Source organism: Schistocerca nitens, chromosome 5 (genome assembly GCF_023898315.1).
Source record: "Schistocerca nitens isolate TAMUIC-IGC-003100 chromosome 5, iqSchNite1.1, whole genome shotgun sequence".
Taxonomy (NCBI): Eukaryota; Metazoa; Arthropoda; class Insecta; order Orthoptera; family Acrididae; genus Schistocerca; species Schistocerca nitens.
This window is the reverse complement of record NC_064618.1, coordinates 756,957,083-756,984,061: the sequence shown is the minus strand read 5'-3', so window position 1 is coordinate 756,984,061 and position 26,979 is coordinate 756,957,083. Positions and strand designations below refer to the sequence as shown.

At 43.6% G+C, this 26,979-nt stretch overlaps 1 protein-coding gene across 1 annotated transcript in view; it reads right to left on the bottom strand.

Moving 5' to 3' along the window:
• Positions 1-25,879, bottom strand: part of LOC126260884 (odorant receptor Or2-like) — a 45,905-nt gene extending 20,026 nt beyond the window's left edge. Inside the window, exons 1-3 of the mRNA XM_049958326.1 lie at positions 25,808-25,879; positions 23,011-23,113; positions 10,996-11,097 (exon numbers count right to left, since the gene is read on the bottom strand). Of these exons, the coding sequence (XP_049814283.1) occupies positions 10,996-11,097; positions 23,011-23,113; positions 25,808-25,857 (255 nt within the window). The 5' untranslated portion in view covers positions 25,858-25,879. The remainder of the gene's footprint in view (positions 1-10,995; positions 11,098-23,010; positions 23,114-25,807) is intronic.
• Positions 25,880-26,979: the final 1,100 nt, after the last annotated feature.

Sequence of the window (26,979 nt, the reverse complement as noted above, 5' to 3'; positions counted from 1 at the left end):
GAATTGAATAAAATGTTCTCGGGTTTCCAACCGCGTCAATTGCTTAAAACTACACGAGCTTTCGCCCAAGCACTCCTTGGTCATTGTCAAGTGGTATGACTGCCAGTGGGCTGTTGGTGCGCCCTCATATACGCTAGCTGCCGGCTATGACGTCACTGGTGCCCGTGACATTGCCATTTATGGGCATGTTTTGAGTCTGCGTTCGATGTGCGCTCTTCAACCGCGCAATCGCTGGATCCCACGCAGCACTGAGCTGCAAGCACCGTCTCTGTTCAGGGTGTTTGCGGTAATTTTTATTCCAACAGCTTCCTTCATTAAACAGTCTCAGAAACCGTTAGTGCGAGCCACGGCAGAGGTATCGTCAAATTTTATGTGGTGACCGTTTTCTAACGCATGCTCAGCTAATGCAGATTTCTCTGGATAGCGTAGGCGATAATACCTCTCATGTTCTTTCCTGCGTTATTCCACAGTGCACACTGTTTGTCCGATGTACTTCTGGCCACACTCACCAGGAATTTCGTAGACTCCAGGTGTTCTGGAACCTACTGCGTTTGTAACTGGTCTCAGTAATTGACGGATTTTCGTTGGTGGCCTGAAGATTGATTTCATCTTGTGTCTTTTCAACAGGCGGATTATCTTGCCCGATACAGAGCCATAGAATGGCAGCAAAGCAAGTTTCTTTTCCTGCTCTTCATCGCTGGTCTTATTCTGACATTTCCCAGAAATCTTTTCTTTCACTTGATGGGCGCTGTGGCCATTATTCCTGAAAACCTTGCGTCGGTGGCTCAGTTCATGGGGCAGGTTATCGTTGTCTGATATTACTCCTGCACGATGCACCAATGTTTGTAATACTATGTGCTTCTGCGCTGGATGATGATGGCTGGTGGGTTTTCTGTAGACGCTGTTGCCAAGGCACCCATTTGGTTTACGGTGGACAAGGACGTCGAGGATGTGCAATGTATTATCTTTGCACGATGCACCAATGTTTGTAATACTATGTGCTTCTGTGCTGGATGATGATGGCTGGTGGGTTTTCTGTAGACGCTGTAGCCAAGGCACCCATTTCGTTTACGGTGGACAAGGACGTCGAGGAAGTGGAATGTATTATCTTTTTCCACCTCCATGGTGAACAGGATATTACTGTTGATGCCATTGAGGTGGTCCAAAAACTCGTCTAGTTTCTCGCGCCCGTGTGGCCAAATGACGAACGTGTCGTCAACGTATCGAAAGAAACACTTCGGCTTCAATGGCGCAGTATCTATGGCAATATCCTCAGAACCCTCCATGAAGAGGTTTGCAACAGCTGGAACCAACGGGCTATCCATTGATACGCCGTCTGTCTGATCGTAATACTGGCCGTTGTACACGAAGTAGGAGAACGTAAGAGTGTGCCTAAATAGTTCGACCACGCCACTTAAAAAGTACTGGGAAATTAGGCCCAAAGCGTCTTTGGTAGGCACATCCGTAAACAGCGCCACTACATCAAAACTGACCATAATATCATCCTCATTAAGGCGTAGACGGTTGATTCTGCTGAGTTTTTTTATATGATGTTCTCAGTGTCCCACATGTGGAGCGAGGAGCTTGGTCAAGTACTTCGCCAGCTTGTATGTTGGTGAACCTATTGTGGACACAAGAAGGCGAAATGGCGTCCCGTACTTGTGTATCTTCGGTAAACCATAAGGCGCCTGTGGGAGAAGATTCTTAACCACACTGTCTTCCACCACTGAAGATCGCTTAAGAAGTTCTGATGTTTTTCTTACTATTCTTGATGTCCGGTTGCGTGGGAGGTTCCGATAAGTATCTTCGTTCAGTAGCGCACAGATCTTCGTATCATAGTCCTCGAACTCCATAATTACGGCGGCATTGCCCATGTCAACAGGAAGTAATTTGACGATACCTCTGTCGTGGCTCGCACTAACGGCTTCTGGGACAGTTTAATAAAGGAAGCTATTGAGATAAAAATTACCGCAAACACTCTGAATAGAGACGGTGGTTTGCAGCTCATCGCTGCGTGGGATCCAGCGATCGCGCGGTTGAAGAGGGCACATCGAACGACGACTCAAAACATGCCCATATATGGCAATGTCATGGGCACCAGTGACGTCACAGCCGGCAGCTAGCGTATATAAGGGGGCACCAGCAGCCCACAGGCAGTCATACCACTTGAAAATGGCCAATGAGTACTTGGCCGAAAGCTCGTGTAGTTTTAAGCAATTGACGCGGTTGGAAACCCGAGAACAATTTATTCAATGTTATCGCCTCGAGACTCTGCATTCATACAAATGTTGAATTGTTTCAATGCTCAAAGTAGCTACGTCACACAAATTTCCCTTTAGTTACGCAAGTCGGTCCTGTGATTGGACATGGACATGTTCAAAGGAACAGACGTCACACAGACGACTGCATATTATAATTGACCACAGTTAGTTTGAGTAGCTTAGTAGGGTAGCGACCACCCACTAACAATCGAGCAATATCACCAAGTGTAAGGAATGCTACACAAGTATCAGACTTACAAAGGTCCACGCAGGTGGGATGTCGCTAGGAGAAAATTTTAGATCTTAATTGTGATGGCAGTAACGTAAGAGCAGGATTTGAATGACAAGCGAATGATATTTAGAGCCGACGTAGGACAACAACAGAAAAAACATAACAAGATTTCCAACAGCAATGTCTCAAGATGATTGCTGCCACACCGCTGTCTTGAAATGACTTTTAAAAAACGTTTACTGTAACTGAATTCTCACTTAGAACCATTTCCTTTAAGAATATAATAATTAGCTATAATCGTTTTGGTAATAGGCATCTTATAATACTTTTGCAATACCTGCTCCTGACTGTTGCCAGAAACTGCCTACTGTGTAAGTAAGATACTTTTTGAGTTAATACAAAAATCTGCGTACCACGAAGGAATTATCCGAACAAGACGGAAATCGGTAGTTCACGTACAAACAAATGGTTAAAATTTCAGCGGTGGGATACTAACCTGACTCTCGACCGCCATGTGCACCGACAACCAGGAGTGATTATTTTGGGTGCCATTTGTTTTCATAGCACAACCCCTTTTGCTGTCGTTGCGGCACCCTTACAGCAGTTCTGTGCATCGACTATATTCTACGTCCCTTCTTGTTGCCCAGCACAACAAGCAATCGCAGGCTTAAATTTCAGCAAGATAATGCCCGCCCGCACAAGGCGATATTTACTACTGCCTGTCGTCGTGCTTACCAAACCTGGCCTGGGCCAGCAAGATCGCCGGATCTTTGGAGTAATACCGACAGGGCCCTCCTGACAGCTCGGGATTTTGTCGATCGAACACGCCATTTGCACGTGACTTGTCATGATATCCCTCGGGAGGACAGCCGACAACCCTATCAATCAATGCCAAGCTGAATAACTGCTCGCAGAAGGGCCTGAGGTGCACCAAGGCGTTGTTGACTTGCTCGGTTTGTGAAGCTCCTCTTGATAAATCATCCAGTTTTCTGAAATTGTAGCCATATATATATATATATATATATATATATATATATATATATATATATATATATATATATATATATATATATATATTGTACGTGTACATCACATCTACCGATTTCGGTCCCAGTCGGATAATTCCGTCGTGGAGTACCTTTTCTTGTCTTAGAGAGTATATGCTACTCTGCACTATATCCAGTATCTCGTATATAGCATGTGCAGAACGAGTGTATTTTCTATCACTGTGTACATCAATAAACTCATTAAACTACACCAATTATATCCCAAAATCAGTGAACAGTTAAAACGCCAACAAGCCACATTGCCTATAGCGCCACTAACAGTAGATATTCGTTACTGTGCCTAATGAATGAAGTTCTTTTTCTTGTATGTTGTGATCTTGCTATCAGTTGAAGAATGATGATTGCTTGTGTGGTAATGAGCTCTTAGTGCCACCCCGTTTAAGTTCACCGCGTTGTAAAAATTCAGTATAAAAGTTGTTTATAATTTATAAGAAATTAACGGTTGTCTGACGTTGCATCAACAATGGCGGCATACAACGAACACGTTAGTTGACTTAAATCCTGTCAATTTCACAGAAAGCTCCGAGTGCCTTCTCGATCATAATCATCTCTGATCGCCACGTTCACGTAACCCGCATCTTCCGCGCCACACAATGTAATTCAACAATCGCAATTCTCCATGCAACAGCCAACTACGCATAAACAATCGGCAGCCACTTCACGCACATAGTCCGCCCACCGGTAAACCGACATGTTCGGACGCCACTCATCTCTAATTACCACATTTCGACGCCAAGAATCCGTACTTGTGGTTCACGGTCATGGAGCACATTTTTCACACAACCGGCAATTTCGATGACCTGTCGAAGTATATGCATCTGATCAGACACCTGGTGGGCCACACTGAGCTAGTTTCCGATATCACCGCCGGACAAGGCGGTGATATATTTTCTTGGGTGGAGAATAGATACGAGACGGACAAGGCGGTGATGTTACGGAGACAATTCCGCACGCAGGAACCGCAACTTCAAGAAGTCATGTATGAGATCAAATTGGGGGTACTACACAGTTACATCTCTGGCGCCACCGCCGCACCTCAGCCGATTCAGCTCAAATATCAGACGCCATACTGTGGGCCATGCGGTTGGTCAAGCAGCCGACAGACCCACCGCTCGCAGTGATCGCGAATGAGAAAGAGCCTATCGGATGGTGCTTGGATGCAGCTGACAGGAAATTCACTGCCATTCGACTTAGGCAAAAAGTAACAGCGTCCCAAGATTCGACTCAACGACACACGCAGTAGACCCCACCACCTGCGCCTCACGAACGCAGCAGACCAGACAACTAGGGGCCAGGATCACGGCAGATTGCAACATTTCCAGCCGTCACCACATCATTGCACACCAGCACCCAAAATTACACACAGCTACAGCGTCACGCAACCTGCACCTGCTACACGTCTTGCTCCCTCCTGGTATCATATGCAATTTGGCAACGCTGCTTGCAAATATCAGGATCCTTGCAGATACCCAAACTCTACGAGCGGGTCGCAATAGGCGCTCAGGCCCGCGACACCTCTCCAAGTCGCCTCCAACCCACCAGAATATCTAATACTCGTACGTCCGCCTCAGCTGTTGCTCACGGACGCCTCGTCACGGAGTAATCATCAGACCAATATCTACTAACTGACATGGTCCCCGACGTTAGCTCGCTTTCACGCTCCTCTGCTCTGACTTTCGAGCCTGCGACCGCCCTCATGTTTCAGGCTGCCGACGACTGCAATGTTACTGTATACGGCAGGGTCACATGTACACCTGGCATAATCCAGCGTCCATGGACCTTCCTAGTTACCGACGTGGTAGAACCAGTCATCGGAATAAATGTGAAATATCCCCTTAGAAAAATTTATGAATTACTGTGCTGGTAAACCTCTTACAATATTTGATTTTCAAACAGCTGAGCAAAACTGAATGTACTCAGACATTTCTCTCTTTACTTATTCTGATCATCGCTAAACTGACACACAATATTTTTAGCGCAACGCAATCTGACTTTCAATAATACCTACAAAAGAATGGCCGTGACTAACAATGACCTATACCTTTCATGACTCACTTACCTCACAAAAATCTTCGTTACTCGAACTACTGCAATACAGCGAGCGCCAATACTGTCAGCTAAATAAAAGATTCTAACTACTGAAGGCACTAACTACTGATAGACATAGTTAGCAAATGAAAGATTTTGGTAGAAAACAAACAATGTATTTACCTTAATAGTGTTCAAAAGTCATTATATATCAGTTCATGACATTCAGTCTTACAAATTTCGTTTTTCTGACGGACATACGTCCAGATCGTCCGCTCTCGGAACTCCGCCATCTCTCTTCCCACATCCACCACTGCTGGCGGCTCACCTCCAACTGCGCTACGCTACGCGCTGTTCACATCCAGCTGCCCAACACTACAATAGCGAATATTCCAACAATTCCAACCAGCCACTCATGGCCCGGATGCGTCGTCTATCTGTGCGTTTCTACTGCCGTAGTATCCCTCTTCCTACAAGGTAGATACATTGGCTTACACTCTCCACGTATCGCCTTATGAGGCTGAGTGGAAACCCCTCGTAAACGTCCTACCTCAGAAAGATCCCGGTGCTAAATTGATTGCTGTGGCATGAGTTCCCAAAATCAATATGTCCTAAGATTTTCTATGGCAACTTAATGAGGCTTTACGCTCGTTAAAACATTGACACTCACTATAAAAGCAGCTAGCTGTTTCCTGCATTTGAAAGTTATTCGCCAGACTGTGAAGTCGCGAATGAGACGCTTGTGGTAAAACGGACGAACTGTAACATCACAACCTGCGAGTTGAAGTGAATTTTACACACTTGCAAAACTGTGTACTTGCCCTTAATAACTGCGTTGTGTTTCGAAATTTCGTCATCCTAGATAAACGAACAAGTTGCTCTTGACCATCCTATACCCAACGGAAGTCGACGGAGGCATGATATTACCAACAGGTTGATAACACACCCAATAAAATATAAGATCTGTAGTAAACAACTGAGTTCTCTAGTATAATTTCGCCGCAGCCACCGACTAGCTGCTGACATCACATACCATCTCACACACACATGTAAGCAAGAAACATTACCTCGAAGCTCTCCATCAGAAAAGAAGGTCCAATCATTTTAAAGTAATTTCATATTTTGACGAATATCGTCAAATAATAGCTATATGAAAGCTACTGATCTGTCGTTTCCAAGCAAGGAATCATGTAATAACTTTCCATTAATTTTAAGAAAGCTGCTAAGGATATTTTATACACTACTGGCCATTAAAAATGGTACACCAAGAAGAAATGCATATGATAAACGGGTATTCATTGGACAAATATATTATACTAGAACTGACATCTGATTACATTTTCACGCAATTTGGGTGCATAGATCCTGAGAAATCAGTATCCAGAACAACCACCTCTGGCCGTAATAACGGACTTGATACGCCTGGGCATTGAGTCAAACAAAGCGTAGATGGCGTGTACAGGTACAGCTGCCCATGCAGCTTCAATACGATACCACAGTTCATCAAGAGTAGCGACTGGTGTATGGTGACGGGCCAGTTGCTCGGCCACCATTGACCAGACGTTTTCAGTTGGTGAGAGATCTGGAGAATGTGCTGGCTAGGGCAGCAGCCGAACATTTTCTGTATCCAGAAAGGCCCCTACAGGACCTGCAACATGCGGTCGTCCATTATCTTGCTAAAATGTAGGGTTTCGCAGGGATCGAATGAAGGGTAGTGCCACGGGTCGTAACATCTGAAATGTAACGTCCACTATTCAAAGTGCCGTGAATGCGAACAAAAAGTGACCGAGACGTGTAACCAATGGAACCCCCATACCATCACGTCGGGTGATACGCCAGTATGGTGATGATGAATACACGCTTCCAATGTGCGTTCACAGCGATGCCATCATACACGGATGCGACCATCATAATGCTGTAAACAGAACCTGGATTCATCCGAAAAAATAACGTTTTGCCATTCGTGCGCCCAGGTTCGTCGTTGAGTACACCATCGCAGGCGCTCCTGTCCGTGACGCAGCGTCAAGGGTAACCTCAGCCATAGTCTCCGAGCTGTTAGTGCATGCTGCTGCAAACGTCGTCGAAATGTTCGTGCAGATGGTTATTGTCTTGCAAACGTCCCCATCTGTTGACTCAGGGATCGAGACGTGGCTGCACGATCCGTTACAGCCATGCGGATAAGATGCCTGTCATCTCGACTGCTAGTGATACGAGGCCGTTGGGATCCAGCACGGCGTTCCGTATTACCCTCCTGAACCCATCGATTCCATATTCCGCTAACAGTCATTGGATCTCGACCAACGCGAACAGCAATGTCGCGATACGACAAACCGCATTCGCGATAGGCTACAATCCGACCTTTATCAAAGTCGGAAACGTGATGGTACGGATTTCTCCTCCTTAAACGAGCCATCACAACAACGTTTCACCAGGCAACGCCGGTCAACTGCTGTTTGTGTATGAGAAATCGGTTAGAAACTTCCCTCATGTCAGCACATCGTAGGTGTCGCCACCGGCGCCAACCTTGTGTGAATGCTCTAAAAAGCTAATCATTTGCATATCACAGCATCTTCTGCCTGTCGGTTAAATTTCGCGTCTGTAGCACGTCATCTTCGTGGTGTAGCAATTTTAATGGCCAGTCGTGTAGTATTTTAAAGATTGCGAAATATGTAACAACTGCATAAATTTTACAAAAACTGGGATGACGATCGGCCATCTGACATGTGGAACTCATGTGCTAAACAGAAAAACTTTGTAACGGCGGTGGAAAATGAGATTCTGATGACTCAGTAAAACGGTCGTGCGACCCGTAATAGCCAACGAATGAGGTACTCTGGGTCACTACTTTACTGGAGAGTGCCGCTGGCAGTCCTCTGCTAGTTATGTCGCGAGGTACTGTTCATTTAAGTAAGAGAGGTTCGAAGGTGAATGGTATAACTGCCACGCTGTTGAAAATTTCTGTGAGGGTGTGAAAAATACTCTGGTTGAGGTACGACAGTCGCTGGACTTCGAAGTCGTGGGGACTGATTTCATGTTGGTCTTGGCCGGCCGCTGTGGCCGAGCGGTTCTAGGGGCAACAGTCTGGAATCGCGCGACCGCTACGGCCGCAGGTTCGAATCCTGCCTCGGGCATGCACCATGTGCTTAGAGCCCTTTGAACCATTTTTTGTTTTTTTTGGTGGTCTTGAAATTATTTGATGAAGCCCACACTTTATTTTTTACGGGGCGGAAGTGTGTGATAGTAGACTGAACAGTCGTGTATTGATTAATAAGCCGTCTTGACTTTGTGTTTTGAGAGTACACTAAATTCAAAGAACTTTGATAAACTGTTTAATTCGGAAACAACCCCTGTTACCAGCCTTTTGATGTGTATCGCTGCTCCGAGATTTTAGGATTTTTCTAATTTAGGGTTGGGTGTAAAGCATAAACTAATATCTTCTTTGTGGTCCCGCTAGACACCCATAAACTTTATAGCTACACATTCTGTTAATTGCGACGGGGCGCTAAATAAAGAAAGTGCTGTTACAGAGAGTTCACACGAATGTGCATATACAAATGTTGGTTAAAAAATGTTAATGCAAGTTTTGGCTCTCACGTAAGTTTCAAGGGATGAGTTCCACACTTGGTGCATTAGTTATACTGTTCCACACCCGCGCATTTGTTATAGTTTTTTAAGTAATTATTCACTCAGACATGAGTACAGTTCATGCTAGGGAACAAAAATTAAGGGATTATTATAGCAAAATCAGTTTTTTCACGACGCAGTTGAATCACTATTTACTAGCGTTGTCCTTTTCTTTCACACAATGAAATTAGCACTGGTGAGACGGTTTACAGTTTTACTTTAATAATAATTTGTCTCCGAGCCCCCAATAGCAGTAATGTAGGCTGCTATAAACAGAAGTTATTCAAATAATTCGAACAGAACCACAAGTCCCACTGTCCTCTTTGTTCTAGCAGTTTTGGCGCGAAATTACAGTTCGTGACATGTTCACTTACGACGATGTATACCTCGTAAATCGTACTTACACAAATAATCGTAGCACTTCCAGTTCACCAAATATATGCTTGCAGACTTGCACTATTAAACAATACTCTTTGTCGAAATAAATCGGAGCGGAAAAGAATTCTCAAACGACCACAGGGGCACGCTCAAGTGGGGCTTGCTCGCCACCAACCCTCCAAAACGACTGACCAACGACTGACCCCTGGCCAAGATGGACGAACGCTTATGTAGGCTCGGACGTCAACCCCCTGGTTATGCAAGTACCAATCACACCAGTTAAGGTTACAAATTTTGATACATACTTCCCTTGACAGAAATAAGTACACCATCGGAATCGCGCTAAAAAGTACATCTTATATACTATGTTACATTAATTACTAGGAGTATTCTATCTCCTGTAAATCAAGTTTTAGTTTTTGCAAAATTTAGCCACTTAGCGCAAATTTGTTTGCTGACACCTGTGCTGCAAAGTTTTAACATATAACTGCATATGGCACCGTTTTTAGACATAATCTATAGCGAGCTACACATTGCGCTGCTCAAAATCTTCATATCTATAATAATTAATTAATTATGGGCGATAGATGTTAATAATAATTTGCAAACAATGGAAACTCTTTCAAGTTAAGTGTATAGTATAACTTAACTAGTTTAAGATACGTGTGATGCCACCCAAAATATTATATAGCGCCGTTCTTTACGTCATCAATTTTCTATTGAATTTTATAAACAATTTTCCCTCAAACTTTGTTTATTGCTCTTTACGGTCTTAATTGTTTATGAATCTTAACATACGACTACGGCACTCGATCCGCTATGACGAAATGTTTTTAATGAGTGCTCGCTCATCCCTGAAAGTTATTATTTACTATTTTTATTAATCTTTCAGTATTCGTGATATTAACCGACTTTGAGGTTACTATAGCTTTTGCGCCTCGTGAGTTGAAATAAAGATCGATCTTTCCGAAGGTGCATATAGCTGACCACAATCCACTGCCTCATCGCTCTTCACCGTACGTTACACAGCTTCCGCGTAATGCGCGAAAAACCAAACAATGCCCCAAGCTGCGGGCCACGTGACCGCCCGGCGTCGGAGACCATCCCACCGACCGTTGCAAATTTCGCGCGGGCGCGCCACGCGCTTCCGCGAATCACGCACCATGTAGCGTGCTCGCTCTCCACAAAGCAATCCTTGCATACTAGAAATATTCGTCTAGTAACGGGGGTTCGTACCATCACAGAATTAAGTCTCAGTAGCACGAGGTCAGATCGCAACTGGAAGTGAAATTGCCTCGGATAAGCCGCAAACGTCAGTGAACCGTCGGCGATCCGTAGGTAGGGCACACTGCCCTAACATTAATCATACTGGATGGAGTACTGTTCGGTAAGAGGTGGGACCTACCTCCGTCAAAATGTCGTTGCCGAACCAACAGAACAGGAACATGTGCTCGATCGTGCCAGACAGATATGAGCCGTACTTCAACAGCCACCCCGAGTCCGCTTTCTGTAAAAAGAACAAAACATTTCTCGTCTCGTATGAAATAAGCAGAAGATAATATACTTGTTAACAATCTAGTGTCCATCATAAGTAATTCAGTAGCTTGGAAGATAACAGTAGTATATTTGCGTACAATAATGTTTATGAATTAAAAGTTGTTAGATAACTTGTCAAAGTTGGATAAAATCTCAAGCCTTCGATGACGACCTCCATCTATATCGTCGGAACTAAACCTGATACTTATGATTTTATCCATGTATGACGCGGCAGGTTAACCAAGAACTCCATCGTGAAAGACTTCGTAGCCATATAAATTTAGTTCACCCAATGCTAACATAATTGTTTAGTGACTATATCTCTTTCCACTGTCTAGCCATTATCAATAACCCTTAAACGTTGCTTGGTCGGTGATTGCGTCATAACGTGCTGGGAATCAGCTGTTACTAGATATTCGAAAACAGGGTTGCCGATAAACAGTTTTGAAAAGTTTTGTGAACATGTACTGAATCAAACTGCACGGTGAAAAGCAATGTCCTGACTGATGTTCAGTCAGGAATACACTGAAGAGCCAAAGAAACTGGTAATGGCATGCGTATTCAAAGACAGAGATATGTAAAGAATCAGAATACGGCGCTGCGGTCACCAACCCCTATATAAGACAACAAGTGTCTGGCGGAGTTGTTAGATCGGTTACCGCAGCTGCAATGGCAGGTTATCAAGATTTAAGTGAGTTTGAACGTGGTGTTATAATTGACGCACAACCGATGGGCCACAGCATCTCCGAGGTAGCTATGAAGTGGGGATCTTCCCGTACGACCATTTCACGAGTGTACCGTAAACATCAGGAACGCAGTAAGACATCAAATCTCCGACATCGCTTCTGCCCTAAAAAGGTCCGGCAAGGACGGGACCACGACGAGTGGAAATAGTCGTTCAATGTGACAGAATTGCAACGCTTCCGCAAATTTCTGCAGATTTCAATACTGGGCCATCAATAAGTGTCAGCGTGCGAACCATTCAAAGAAACATCATCGATATGGGCTTTCGGAACCGAAGGTCCACTCGTGTAAACTTGAAGATTGCACGACGCAAAGCTTTACGCCTCGCCTGAGCCCGTCAACACCGAAATTGGATTGCTGCTGACTGAAAACACGTAGCCTGGTCGTACGGTTCTCGTTTCAAATTGTATCTAGCGGATGGACATGTACGGGTATGGAGAAAACCTCATGAATCCATGGACGCTGCATGTCAGCAGGGGACTGTTCAAGCTGGTGGAGGCTCTGTAATGGTGTGGGGCGTGTACAGTTGACGTCTAGATACCACCGTGACAGGTGACACGTACATAAGCATCCCGTCTGATTACCTGCGTCCATTCATGTCCATCGTGCATTCCGACGGACTTGGGCAATTCTAGCAGGACAATGCGACACCCCACACGGCCAGAATTGGTACAGAGTGGCTCCAGAAGCATTCTGAGTTTAAACACTTCCGCTGGCCACCAGAAATCATCATTATTGAACATATCTGGGATGCCTTGCAACGTGCTATTCAGAAGAGATCTCCACCCCCTCGTACTCTTACGGATTTATGAGAGCCCTGCAGGATTCATTGTGTCAGTTCCTTCCAGCACTACTTCAGACATTAGTCGAGTCCATGCCACGTCGTGTTGCGGCACTTCTGTGTGCTCGCGGGGAACCTACATGACATTAGGCTGGTGTACACTTTCTTTGGCTCTTCAGTGTACGAACAAAATAGACTGGCACGGGCGATGAAAACTTTCATCCATAAGAAAGCTTTGGCTGTATCCGATAATGTTGTGGAATTGGAGAAGTTTCTGAAAGGATACAAATGGATATCTGTATTGTAAGAAAATAAAACAGGTAGCGTCCGAAATTAAAAAAAAAAAAAAAACACTGCTAGCATCTGAAAAATGGTACCATCAAACGCGATTAAAAATTAAGTGCACAGATAAAGTATCGAATGAAGAAAAAAGATTAGGAGAGAATGAAATGTATCTAACAATATGTATAAGACAGTCATTTCCAAATTTTTCTTCTCACACAAAACAAGTAGAGCTCCGATATCATGATACTGGCAAACTCCGGCAAACATGTTGAATTTCTAACGAACGAAATTACTAGTGACATAATAAATGGTAATCAATACAGCTGTGATAATTTTCATTAATTAAAATTGATACGTAAGACTTTTAATAGAGAAGGGAATAAGTTAAGGGAACATGTGCTACGACATTCAGGAACAGTTCAATGAGCCTGCAGGTAGCAGGAGTAGGGAACAATAGTGGGAGCTGGCCAGGACTAGAATACGTAAAAGAAAGTGTCAAGGATGTCGGATTCAATAGTTCCATAGAGACGAAAAGGTTTGTTTACTATTTCGGTAATATTAAACACCTCCAGTGTTGAAGGCTTTTACTGTATCATAGATACGAAGAAGATAACTGTGAAGAAATCTTGGGTAACAGAAGAAATGCCTCAGCTGATCGAAGACCGAAGAAAGTACAAGAATGTTCAGCGAGTGACAGGAAGCCGGGAATATAATTCACTTACAAATGAAATAAATGGGGAAGCGAAGGTGAAATAGCAGCAGGAAAATTGTGAAGAAATTGGAAAAGTAATAGTCTTCGGAAAGACTGATTCAATGAACAGAAAACTTAAAACAATATACGGTGAAATTAAAACCACGGACATCATCATTAAGATTTCCGTGGGAATTGCTAAAACACAAAGGAGAGAGGGAACGGATAGAGAGAACACACCGAAGGCCAGTACTAGGAGGAAGACTAGTCTGACGACGTGTTAAGAAAAGGTAAGGTGGGATGGTGGGGGTTGTAGTGTTAGAGCGAAAGTTTAACATAGCTTTGAAAGACTTGGGATCAAATAAGGCAGAAGGGATAGGTAACAATCCTTCGGAATTTCAAAAATTGTTGAACAAAGTCTCAATCAAATTATTATTCAAGTTGGAAGGGATAGACAATATTCCTTCGGAATTCCTAAAATCATTGGGGGAAATGACATCCAAACAACTACATAAGGTTGTGCGTGGAATCTATGAGATTGGTGACATAACATTAAACTTTCGGAGAAGTATTTTCCATGTGATTCCGAAGATTGAGAGGGTAGATAAGTACGAGAGCTGCCTGACAATCAGTTGAACTGTCCATGCATCCAACTTGTTGACAAGAATAATATACAGAAGAAAGGGAAAACACTGAGGAGCGGTTAGATGACGATCACTTCTGGCTTTCGAGAAAATAAACACAAAATAGATGGCGTTGCGATTGGTAATGGAAGCAACAGTTCAGAAAAATCAGAACACGTTCATAAGATAAGTCGATTTAGAAAAATTGTTGGATTGAAAGTAAACGATGATAAGAAAGTAATGAAGAGTACCAGAAAAATTATTAACGGTGAACTTAAGACAGCGAAGTGTGACAATGAAGAAGGTTAAGTTAAGGAACTGTGCTATCTTGAAAACAAAATAACACATGTCCGGCTAAGCAAGGAGGACATAAAAAGCGGACTAGAGCAGGTAAATCGACCATTCCTACCATCAAAAGTAGTTTACTAGTATCGAACAAAGGCATAATTTCTGAGAATGTACGTTTGGAGTACAGCAATTTATGATAGAGAATCACGGACTGTGGGAAACCGATAAAGAAGAGAACATGGTGCTATAGAAGAATGTTAAAAATAAGATGGAATGATAATATCATGTACAAGGAGATTCTCCACAGATCTGGGAAGAAAGGAACGATGAAAGTCTTGACAAGAAGAAAAAACAGGATGATACAACGATCACGGATTATTTCTATGGTACTGGAGGGAGCTGTAGAGGATGAAAGTTGTAGGGGAAGACAGAGTTTGCAAAACATCCAACAAGTAATTGAGGAGGTAAGACGAAATTACTGTGATAATGACTGGCGACTAAAATAAAAAAAATTAATACTTCACCCTTTGTGGAACCTATAAAATTCTAGATCCTGTACCACTTCTGCTAATTAACCTCCTTTGAGAAACTCATTGCGTTCTCGATAACTGATGCTTGTGAGGTAAGGTAAGTGCACCACTGGTGTATATGGCGTATATTGTGTGGAACCACTAGCCTTGTTAGTAGGCGCGTAACAAAACATGGCCGGCCGCGGTGGTCGTGCGGTTCTAGGCGCTCCAGTCCGCAGCCGTGCTGCTGCTACGGTCGCAGGTTCGAATCCTGCCTCGGGCATGGGTGTGTGTGATGTCCTTAGGTTAGTTAGGTTTAAGTAGTTCTAAGTTCTAGGGGACTGGTGACCACAGCAGTTGAGTCCCATAGTGCTCAGAGCCATTTGAACCATTTGAACAAAACATGAACACAGGGTTTTGGCAACAAAATAGAGCCCCAGCCACAGATTTTGTTTAGTGTGTGTTGTGAAAAATTCGGTGTATTTAATTGCCTAGTGTCAGTCAACTTTCCTGTTTAGGTATCTGTTCGTGCATTTGCCTCGTGTTAGCTTTCTAGTGTAGATTCACGCCGCCATAAGCGGTACTGTCATCTGACTTAGTTTCAATTTTGCAACTATTGCATATACAGTATATTTGAATAGTCAGTAAATCCGCAATTGTGAAGTTGAGTCTACGCACTAGCGACAGCAACAGTTTCCGTTTCTACAGAGCTTTTAGTTTATTTGCTCTCAAGTGCCTCTATGAATAAATGAAAAATAGCTGATTATGAACTAAGTTGAATGGAGTCGATAAACTTATACAAAATGTTTCCGTATTTTTCGAGCATTTGCATCGCATGAAGTTTCTTTGTGGTCTATTGATAACCAGAAGCAGTATAGTAGGAGTAATCAGATTGTATCTGACGGCTGCTTGGGTAAGTGCTACATTCCCTACTGTGCAGACGGACTATGACTAAACGTGAATAGGGTCTGTGTACGGATGAAGGGGCAGCTGTCCATTGTCTCGAGACCGTTGGAAGCTGCACTGGCTACGCTCGACAGGTTTCCGGCCGCTACCACAGGTTGTGTTGACAATGGGGCACCTGAGACGAATTCCTTGCCATCTGTGATACCTACAGCTTCGCATGGGGTCTCTGGTGTCACAGCGCCTTACGGCTCTCTCATTACGACGGTGATTAGCTAACACTGGCAGGGTTTCATGAAAGATGATCAGCGAAAAGCGACGGATCGCATGCGTCTTGGTGGAAGGTGACGGTGGGATGCTACTCATACGACTGTCCACTTACACCTTAGAGACGGGTTTAAGGTATTGTCCATTGCTGACAGCACATCTGAGTCAGCACGGGACGCCTCGTCTGTTCTTCTGACGGCGCAGCGACCTACTTTCCTGAATGCTCAAGACAAACGCAGTGGATAGTTTTTCCGGTCATGGGGAGCTCCATCGTAAGGCGGCTGATGGGATGCCTTAGGGAAATAGCGAGAACTTCCGGCTCTGCTTGCCAGGAGGACTCGTCCGAGATGTGGAACTGGTTCTTCCTCTGGCAGTTTAGCACAATTGGTGCTCACTTGGCTGCAAATAGTGATTCATGCCTTGAGAGTGGCACCTACTGCGTGTACTCAGAGGCCATTGTCGGTTCCTACAGGCGGCTGGCTGCTTATTTGAAGATAGTTGGCCTCACGTGCTGTGTGGATAGGGAATTAACGTTTTGTAGCGTCGTTCCCAAAAACGATCACGCTCCTCTGGAATGGATATGAGTGAAAGGCTTAAACCAGAGGCTCACAAGAATCTGTTAATATCGTGGATGCGAATTTCTTCACCTTCGCTAACGAGTAGAGAACTGAATGACGCGTCTCAAGAGGTCACTTCAGGTCAGAAAACAACTACTAGGGTAGGAAAGAACATGTAGGGTGCACATGTGCGTTTTTTGAGAAATTCCTTGAAGGCCCTATAAGGACGTGGAAGAATATCAGCCCCATTAATTGAAAGTAGTATGGCAAATCGGAGAAAGAAGCTGTTCGCTGACATCTTAACATATGTTCGATCATTCTGTCTTTTCTTCTTACGAATTATGTGATCAGTGGGCTGTTCATTTCATTCAGTATGTCCTGTAATTTACTGTCGCTTTCTCTGAGGCTAGCATAAGCGAAACTTATCAATGTTTTTCTTTCACCCTTAATTTTAATCCCACTCCCGAGTCAATCTTTGAGAACTGTAGTATTTGGCAACTCGGCTGGCCACATATCGCTGTAGAACACACTTGCGGCTGGAGGGTTCTCTCATTCCTAGGCGTACTCTACCGAAGCCAGGGACACACGGATTCTGGTCGTACAAACCGCGCCGTGTACGTACCAGACCACAACAGCAAATTTCTCATTGTGTTCTCGAAGGACAACAGCAAACTGAACTTTCCTCTGTGAACAGATGGGACTGCAGTGGATTCCGCGAGAGGCGCCATCATCGCCCGTCAGTAGCTGTCCGCGGTGCTGCAAGTCGTGGGACTGCATTCAATCGCGCGCCGCGTGATACGCACGAAAATCCATCCGCCGGATTACATAAGGCATAGCGCGGTGACAGCTAAAGACACTCTCGATCCGGGCATGATGCCAGCTGCTGCCTGCAGCCCATCAATCGGTAACGGACCCTGACAGGACGTCGACTCAGCAAGGCTCAACAACACCGGCAACATCACCGACCCGGCCACCGACCATATCAGCGCACAGCTCACTAATCGGACATCGACCCAATGCCGATCAAGACGTCTGTATGGACTATCGTGTGAAATTTTATTTCTACAAGAAGTGTTTTTAATTTTCAGGCTTCACATCAGAATAATGAACTGTTTATTTTCCATGTTACCAATAAAAGTGTTCGTTTTTTGTAATTGGTGCATTGAGTTATTTATGTGCTTTCCTTGGCCACCCCGCAAGACCAAGGCTTAAAAACAACATTCATTGCTTCTTAGATATACAGACTGATGATTAGGGGAGAAAGACTGCACTATGTCGTACATCGTTTTTAATTCGAACAGTTCGCTCTTTGTCTACCATTCTTACGGGTGCACATTCGTTCTTACACATATTACATCTGTTTTCCTCTAGCTTATACCTATTTTTCTGAGACTGTAGAAATCTTGCACCATTTTACACCAATCTTTTTCTAGACCGACAAACCCATGAACAGATCTTAATTTTTCTGTATAACTTCCGTTATGTCACAACTGCCTCTCTGCAGCCTTAGCCTTTCCTATAGTCCAACTGATCATCGTCTAAAAGATCTTGTGTATATTATTCTTATCAGCAACTAGGTGCATGAGCGATTAGACTGATTCTGCTCTAGTTCTCACACTTATCTGGCTTTGCCATCTTCGGGATTGTTTGAATGGTATTTTTCCGGAAGTCTCTTGGTACGTCGCCAATCCTACAGATTCTACACACCAACTTCAATAGTCGTTTAGCTCCCTTTTCTCCCAATAATTTCGGGTATTTAGAAAGATATTATCTATACTTTCCACCTTATTCAATCGCACTTCTTCCAGCGCTCTGTCAAACTCTGACTGTAATAACGGTTCCACTATCTCTTTTAAATCGATTTTAGTTTCTTCTTTTATTACGTCAGCCGACAGTTTTCCCTCCTCGTAGAGGCCTTCAGTACACTCTTCGCAACTATCCGCCCTCTGCTCTGCGTTTAACCGTGAAGTTCTTTCATCACTCTTAATGTTGACACAAAGTTTTTAATTTCACCGAAGGTACTTTTCACTCCTGAACTCACATCAACAAAAGTTTTTCGTCCCCTAGATACGTCGAGATGGTGTAATGTTGTTGTGAGTGTTCCTCTACCGATCGGAAGGCTTGTAAGGATAGAAACATTTACCATGTGCGGTATGATGGGTAGAACGATTCACTCGAATGCACTGCAGCATTTCAGCTAAAGTGTAGCACCACCCTGGACGCATTAGAGACGCCTGTGGCACACTAGAGTAAATATCCATCATGCCACGAAGGATAATGACGACTAGTGATCGGGTGTGCATAATTTCTATCCACGCGGAAGTCTTGTCAATCAGAGAAGTTGCTAGACGTGTGCACAGGATTCGACGTGTGGGCATGGAATCGGTGCCAATTGATGGGTAATGTTGAGGACTTAAGACGCACAGGCTCTCCACGTTGGACAGGTGCTCATTGTGATCGATATCTGCGACTTTTGAATCGAAGGTACCGTGGGCTGATTGATCCAGAACTGAATTCGGCGTTCGAAGAGGCTACAAAGACATATCACATGAAAAGTTAGGAGACGATTGCATGACGCGAATCTGCATTGCCAACAACAGTGGTGAGTACCACGTCGTGCACCACAACACTATAGACTCCTTACAGATGGGCAAGAAATCATGCCCCAGTATTTGGCGCTTTTCACGGACGAAATTCGGATGTGTTAGTACCCTGATAACCGCAGACAACGTGTTTGGAGACAACGCGGTAGTATCCAACGCCTCCAAAACTGTGTACCACATGTACAAGGAGGTGGTGGTGGAGGATCTTCTAGCGTGGCATTACGTGGGACTACCGTACACCTTTCGTGGTTGTTGAAAGGAAGCCTCGTTGCTTTACGATATAGGGACGACATTATGCAACGAATAGTGGGACCGTGTTGCGAACATTTCGGTGACAGTTTCATCTGGATGAATGATAACTCTCTTAATCAACGTTCTGTTCTCGTAAATTCTTTCCTTCAGCATACTAGGACGATCAGAATGGAATGAACTGCCTGACCTCAGCACACGAACTCAGTCAAACATAAATGGGATGGACGGGAACGAGGTTTGTTTGGGCGTCGACAACGACCATGTACGAAATGGAAACGAGTATGAAAATCCGATAAAGCTTTGCAAAGATGTGTTGGGCAGTGTCTCTAGTATGACTCTAGGTAGAATTATGTCGCTCTTTTCATTCCTGAGCTCTTAGTGAGCGCGTAAAGATGTTATAGAAAATAGTGTCTCCCGCCAAGTACGAGGGCCTGGTGATAATTTACCCCTGAAGCTAAGCAACCAACATTACATAACTGTCGTGCGGTTTCTTCTTCAAGACAATTCTCAGCCTCATTCTGTAGGGGCAATGAAAATGTTCCTACACCGTTTCAATTGGAAATGTTTGGTTACCCACAGTACAGCCCGTAATTATCTCCCACTGAGTTTCATCTCTGCTCAAACGAACCGCTGGCTATGAAGACAACATTTTGGCACAGACAACGAGCTTTAGTCCAGCGTAGAGAATTGGCGGAAAGCACTGGCGGTTGCCTTCTATGATGAGGGTATTGGAAAGTTGCTACAACGCTACGACGAATGTCTGAGTCAGAACGGCGACTACGTAGAGAAGTAGCTGAAAGGTGTAGCTAACTGTTACAAATGAAACATTTCTGATTTTCACTGTGATTTTCATTTCGCGATCAATCGTAACTTACTTTCTGGACAGCCCTCGTATTCTACGTGACTTACGCAAAATCACTACTAAAGAGTGGCAAAGTGTGGATCATGGCTGGCTTGATGATGCAATCGATCGCATGCCGCGACGGACTGATGCCTGAATCCGAGCAAGGGCACGTTCTACCACCTAATGACGCTACTCGGGAGTACTGTTAAATACTCGCCTTTGGACACAGACGATTTTGTCGCTGCACGAACATTTTGTTTCAATACAGTTCAAAATAAAATGGTGATGCAAAACTTTTGCTGATGTTTGTACATGCCGAAACTGTCCTCTCGACGACCATTCCTTTTTCGATTTTTTCTTATTTTTCTCGTACCCATTTTGCCTTAGGTTTCCTGTGCTTTCTATTTATTCCATTCCTACATGACTTATATTGATTTATGAATGAAATTATAATCCTGTCTTTTCCTGAATATTTTTGTACTTACTTCATTTATCGCTCATTTGAAGTATATTTCCGTTAATCAATGATTCTTCAGAGTTAACTTCCTCATTTATATATTTGCCTGTTCAACTTCTATGGCTTTCATTTTCAGAATCGTCCGTGCACATCAACTGAAATACAGTGGTACTCAGTAGAGCAGTATCCACAACCTTAAAGAACCTTAAACGCACATCACAGTTCTTCAGTATTACTGTATCACACTTCCGCCTGACGTTCATCTAACAATTCAGCCTACACTTCATCACTGCTAAAATATCTGATTACGGAATCGTCTCACCAAGACATAGGCCGCGCGGGGTAGCCGCGCGGTCTTGGGCGTCTGGTCACGGTCCGTGCGGCTCCCCACGTCGGAGGTTCGAGTCCTCCCTCGGGCACGGGTGTGTGTGTGTGTGTGTGTGTGTGTGTGTGTGTGTGTGTGTGTGTGTGTGTGTGTGTTTTGTCCATAAAGTAGGTTAGTTTACGTTAGATTAAGTAGTGTGTAGGCTTAGGGACCTTAGCAGTTTAGTCCCAAAAGACATTACCACATATTTGCGAATTTTTTTCCACCAAGACATAATCCTGTTCGTACCTTCCCTGTCACCACAATTTTCCAAGGACACCTTCTCCATTTGTGATTTTTCGAAGTATATTCGCTATTACCAGAAGAAATTTACTGTACAACTCTAAGCTTTCTTGTATTCATACCTACTGCTGAGACCACCGCATTTCATTTCTTCGGCTACCCCAGCGTTCCAATTATGAGAGTATCATCCCACTTACATAGCAAATTACCCATTCAGTGTCCTCGTATGCTCTCTCCATCTGTTCATCTCCTGCTTGTGATGTCGGTATGTATACCTGAATTAGTGTAGTGTGCGTGTTTATATCGCTAAATAATGTCAAATAAGGTTGGTACATATTCCAAATGCGACATAATTTGAGTTAATATAACTGTTGAAGGTTGTTCAAATATGGTAACTGAATGCATTTACAGATCGCCTACCTCAGGAGCTGTAGTGGCGGAACACTTTAAATAAAGCTTCGTGAAGGTTGCGCGAAAATATCTTGGTTACATTATTTTACCTGGAGATTTTAACTTATCCACTGTAGAGTGTGAGACTCATGTGATTTGGTGGGTAGTGTGGACAGGAAATCGCCTGAAATTATATTTTAAGTGCTTTATCCACGACTTATCTTGAGTAGTTAGCCGAAGAAACTATTAATCAGAATAACATATTAGATGCCCTTGTCAACACAGGCACCAAGTTTTGGACTCAATTAGCAAAGAAATGCGTGATTATACGGCCATTACAGCATCACTGAATACGGCTGTAAATTGGACTGAAAAGAGAGGTAGGGAGATATAGCTGCTTAAAGAGAGTGACTAAAAGCAGGTTTCATCGAACATCGATCTCTGACACACAAAATAATGAATTTAGGTGGACAAAGATCAAGATTATTGTGCAACAGGCTTTAGATATTTCGGAAAAGTGAGGGATGGGAAAGACCCACTGTGGTTTGACAGCCGTGTTAGAATAGTGCTCCAAAAGCAAAGGGAGCTTCACTTCATACTGAAACGTAGCCAAAGACTCGTAGTCAAACAAAAATGAGAGAAGCAAAAATTAGCGTATGAATAGCCATATGTGAAGTCTTCGACTAGTTCGAAAGCAAAATTATCTACCGATCTGACATGAAATCCTAATTGGTTTTAGCCTTACGTTAAATCAGGACTCGTGCCTGCATGGCCATTATGGCACCGAAACGGAGGGTAACAGAAAGACTAAATACTAAATCCTCTTTGCCGAAATGTTTTCACTGTTCCCCACTAGCTAGCTTCCGCTTAGGGTCTATGTAGGTGACCTGCATGAGTTCTCTCGTTTTCATAGTCAAAGTTGTCGAACGCTAACCGAGTCGTAGCTGCGGAAGCCGATATTAATAGACTATTCCTGGTGATAAATACAACTCCTGCTTTCTCGTTGTAGGCCACTAAATTACAACACATTCTGCAGCGTGTTGCGAATAAGACAACAAACTTACCGGACAGTGGGTTGCTTACCAGCATTGTAGCTACAAAGGCACTGGCACTGATGGTGACGATGTCTGTGAGGAACTGTCCCAGCATCACGGGGCCCAGCAGGGAACTCAGTCGCTGAACACACCTGAAACATACGCACAGTGGATCATCGCCACAGGTGATACTGCTGCGAATGCAGAACTGCGCTGTATTATGCAGCGGGAAAAGGTAGGGCAGAGTCGACCAGCGGGTAGTGTCTGGCGAGAGTTGTTCCTAAACCACAGCGGTAGTGGCAACAACTATCGCGCCATTGCAGTGTCAGCTACGGAAGAACAAGACGCACTCACACCATTCCGTATCAAAACAGCAGGTCGCTTGGGAGTCGAAAAATAGTTATCTGTTCCTCTTCAATTTTTCGGTGCATGAACTAAACTTTTGTGTGTTGTGCTTTGTCTGCAAGTAAATAATACCACATTTTTATTGTAGGCCTACCTTTAGTTACAACTGATTTTATTCTTGATACAGCTGGCTGTAACAGTCTATCCTAAGTAATAACAGTGGGAGTGTAAAGCTACGATAGATTTTATAGAAAGAAACAATTTCGGATTGTAGTGGGCAAAACGTATAGCACAAAACATAAATTTTTACTTTTTTCCATGAAATCTGGGTACAAACGGGATGAAAAGAACATAAAGGAAGCTGTGAAAAATAGTCTTCTTGAAATGACAAACAGAGGAACGAGAGAAAAATATTTAGTTCGAAGAAGTACAGTAGATTAGGTACAAAGAGGTTGCCATCAAATATGCTTTAGGAAATACACCACAGGGCATTAAAATTTCTACACCGAGAAGAAATACGGATGATAAACGGGTATTCATTGGACAAATATATTATACTACAACTGACGTGTGATTACATTATCACGCAATTTGGGTGCATAGATCCTGAGAAATCAGTACCCAGAACAACCACCCCTGGCCGTAATAACGGCCTTGATACGCCTGGGCATTGAGTCAAACAGAGCTTGGATGGCGTGTACAGGTACAGCTGCCCATGCAACTTCAACACGATACCACAGTTCATCAAGAGTAGTGACTGGCGTATTGTGACGAGACAGTTGCTCGGCCACCATTGACCAAACGTTTTCAATTGGTAAGAGATCTGGAGAATGTGCTAGCCAGGGCAGCAGTCGAACATTTTCTGAATCCAGAAATGCCCGTACAGGACTTGCAACATGTGGTCGTGAATTACCCTGCTGAAACGTAGGGTTTCGCAGGGATAGAATGAAGGGTAGAGCCACGGGTCGTAACACATCTGAAATGTAACGTCCACTGTTCAAAGTGCCGTCAATGCGAACAAGAGGTGACCGAGACGTGTAACAAATAGCACCCCATACCACCACGCCGGGTGATACGCCAGTATGGCGATGACGAATACACGCTTCCGATGTGCGTTCACAGCGATGCCGCCAAACACGGATGCGACCATGATGATGCTGTAAACAGAACGTGGATTCATCCGAAAAAATGACGTTTTGCCATTCGTGCACCCAGGTTCGTCGTTGAGTACACCATCGCAGGCGCTCCTGTCTGTGATGGAGCGTCAAGGGTAACCGCAGTCATGGTCTCCGAGCTGATAGTCCGTGCTACTGCAAACGTCGTCGAACTGTTCGTGCAGATGGTTGTAGTCTGTTGTAGTCTTGCAAACGTCCCCATCTGTTGACTCAGGGATCGAGACGTGGCTGCACGATCCGCTACAGCCATGCGGATAAGATGCCTATCATCTCTTTTGCTAGTGATACGGGGCCGTTGAGATCCAGCACGGCGTTCCATATTACCCTCCTGAACCCACCGATTCCATATTCTGCTAACAGTCATTGGATCTCGACCAACGCGAGCAGCAATGTCGCGATACAATAAAACGCAATCGCGATAGGCTACAATCCGACCTTTATCAAAGTCGGAAACGTGATGGTATGCATTTCTCCTCCTTAAACGAGGCATCACAACAACGTTTCACCAGGCAATGCCGGTCAACTGCTGTTTGTGTATGAGAGATCGGTTGGAAACTTTCCTCGTGTCAGCACGTTGTAGGTGTCGCCACCGGCGCCAACCTTTTGTGAATGCTCTGAAAAGCTAATCATTTGCATATGACAGCATCTTCTTCCTGCCGGTTAAATTTCGCGTCTGTAGCACGTCATCTTCGTGGTGTAGCAGTTTTAATGGACAGTAGTGTATTACGTTTTCTTCCGAGACCAGGAAACAGTATCACACGATAATGTTAAAAAATTTAGATAGCCAGCTTTTTGTTTTGAGTAGAAATGAGTTCCTGTATCTAGTGTATAAATCTGCAGCGTAATTTAAAATAATGCATGGGTTCAATGAGAGCAAAACGAAAGTGGTTGAAGGTATTTACTACGATTTTATGAAGACTTGAAGACTTAAGGCAGTAAGGTGAATCTGCGAGTTTGCAGCGTGCAGCAGTTTTCAGTAAGTTGACATATTGTTTCACAAACTAGATGAGCTGTTGGACAATTTCAAATTTATAACTAGTTACGATCCAGTTCAAATTTTTTAACAAAAAAGATGTTTTTACACATTAAAATTACGCTGATTAAAAAATTGGAAAAATTTAAACGGCCAAAATGCAAAGAATGGAAAAAAAATTATTTAAAACATCAGCGGATGTACATTCCTGTGACATGAAATTTATTAAACTATTCACTGAAGCATCATAGTATTATTTAGTTTGAGGAATGTTCCAGTATAAGGTTGAGAATAATTTCTGAAAAGACTGCTTCTCCGATGCTACCCTACCTTCTCTGTACGGCAAGTCCCACCTGTCTATGTCGTTGTGGTAGCAAACGCACTCCTTGAGGCGTCGCCTCATCTTCTCCTCCAGTTGTGGAGACCCTCTAGGAGACTTCGTGTCGCTGTCGCCGCTTGACATGTTGGTCACCATGAAGTTGAGGAAGCGCAAGTGTGCCCCTACATAGATGATAAGCGACCAGAAGAAGCCGTCTTGGGACGTGAAGATGATGCAGCCGTAGAAGAGGCCCATGGAGATGACAGCGTAGATCATCTGCATATAATACATTTCGTTGGTTTATGGACAGTCATGGCAGAAAAGACCGCTACGTCGAATGGCAAAGAAAGCTAGTCTTTAAACTGCGATTCATATCACTAGACTTTAACATTTAAAAAAAAAAAAAAAAAGGCCAAGATAGTTGGTTTATGTGGATTTGAATGTACTGAAGTTGAAAACGGCAATTAAAAATCTAGATAAGGTCATGCTAGTATAACACCCCCCTGCTTCCCGGGGTTTGCGAAATTTCAAGTTGACAATGACCGTGAATTATGAATTTTTACCCGCGTTGGGATAAAGCATCCGAATCCGAATTAAATAATGATTATTCCGCGGGAAACAGGAGACGTTATAACTTGATCGTTATTGAATGAGTAATTTCGTTCAATAACGATCGGTACATGAAATAATGGAAGTAATTTGGAAATAAATTTTGCCAGTGGAAATTTTGCCGAAAGAAATGATTAAGTTGTAAAAGCAATTAAAAAATCGGTCGCCAGCTCAACTGATGAGCGACAGTAGTGTTAAGTACGTGAATAATTGTGTCAAAAATAAAGTTTACCTCTTTGTAGCGCAGCAGGTGGAACGGGAACTTTTACGTAAGTGCTGTGTCAGGCTCAGTAGTCATATAAAACAATGCCATAACAATCTAACTACACTTATTTTGTTCATAATTTGTCAGCTAAGTGCAATGCTGACAACACAGATAATTATCTATCGAGATTTTGAATAATGGACTGTCATTCTGTCTTTAAAATTAGGTACTTTGCACAGTTTAATCTACTGATAATGAAATATATTGCCAATAATTGATTAACTATGTTTTGACTGATAATAATTCATTAATTGGGGGATTGTCAGGTGGAATAAGCTTTATAGTTTCATGAAATATCCTTGAATTAACTTCAGCTGAATATGCATTGAAAT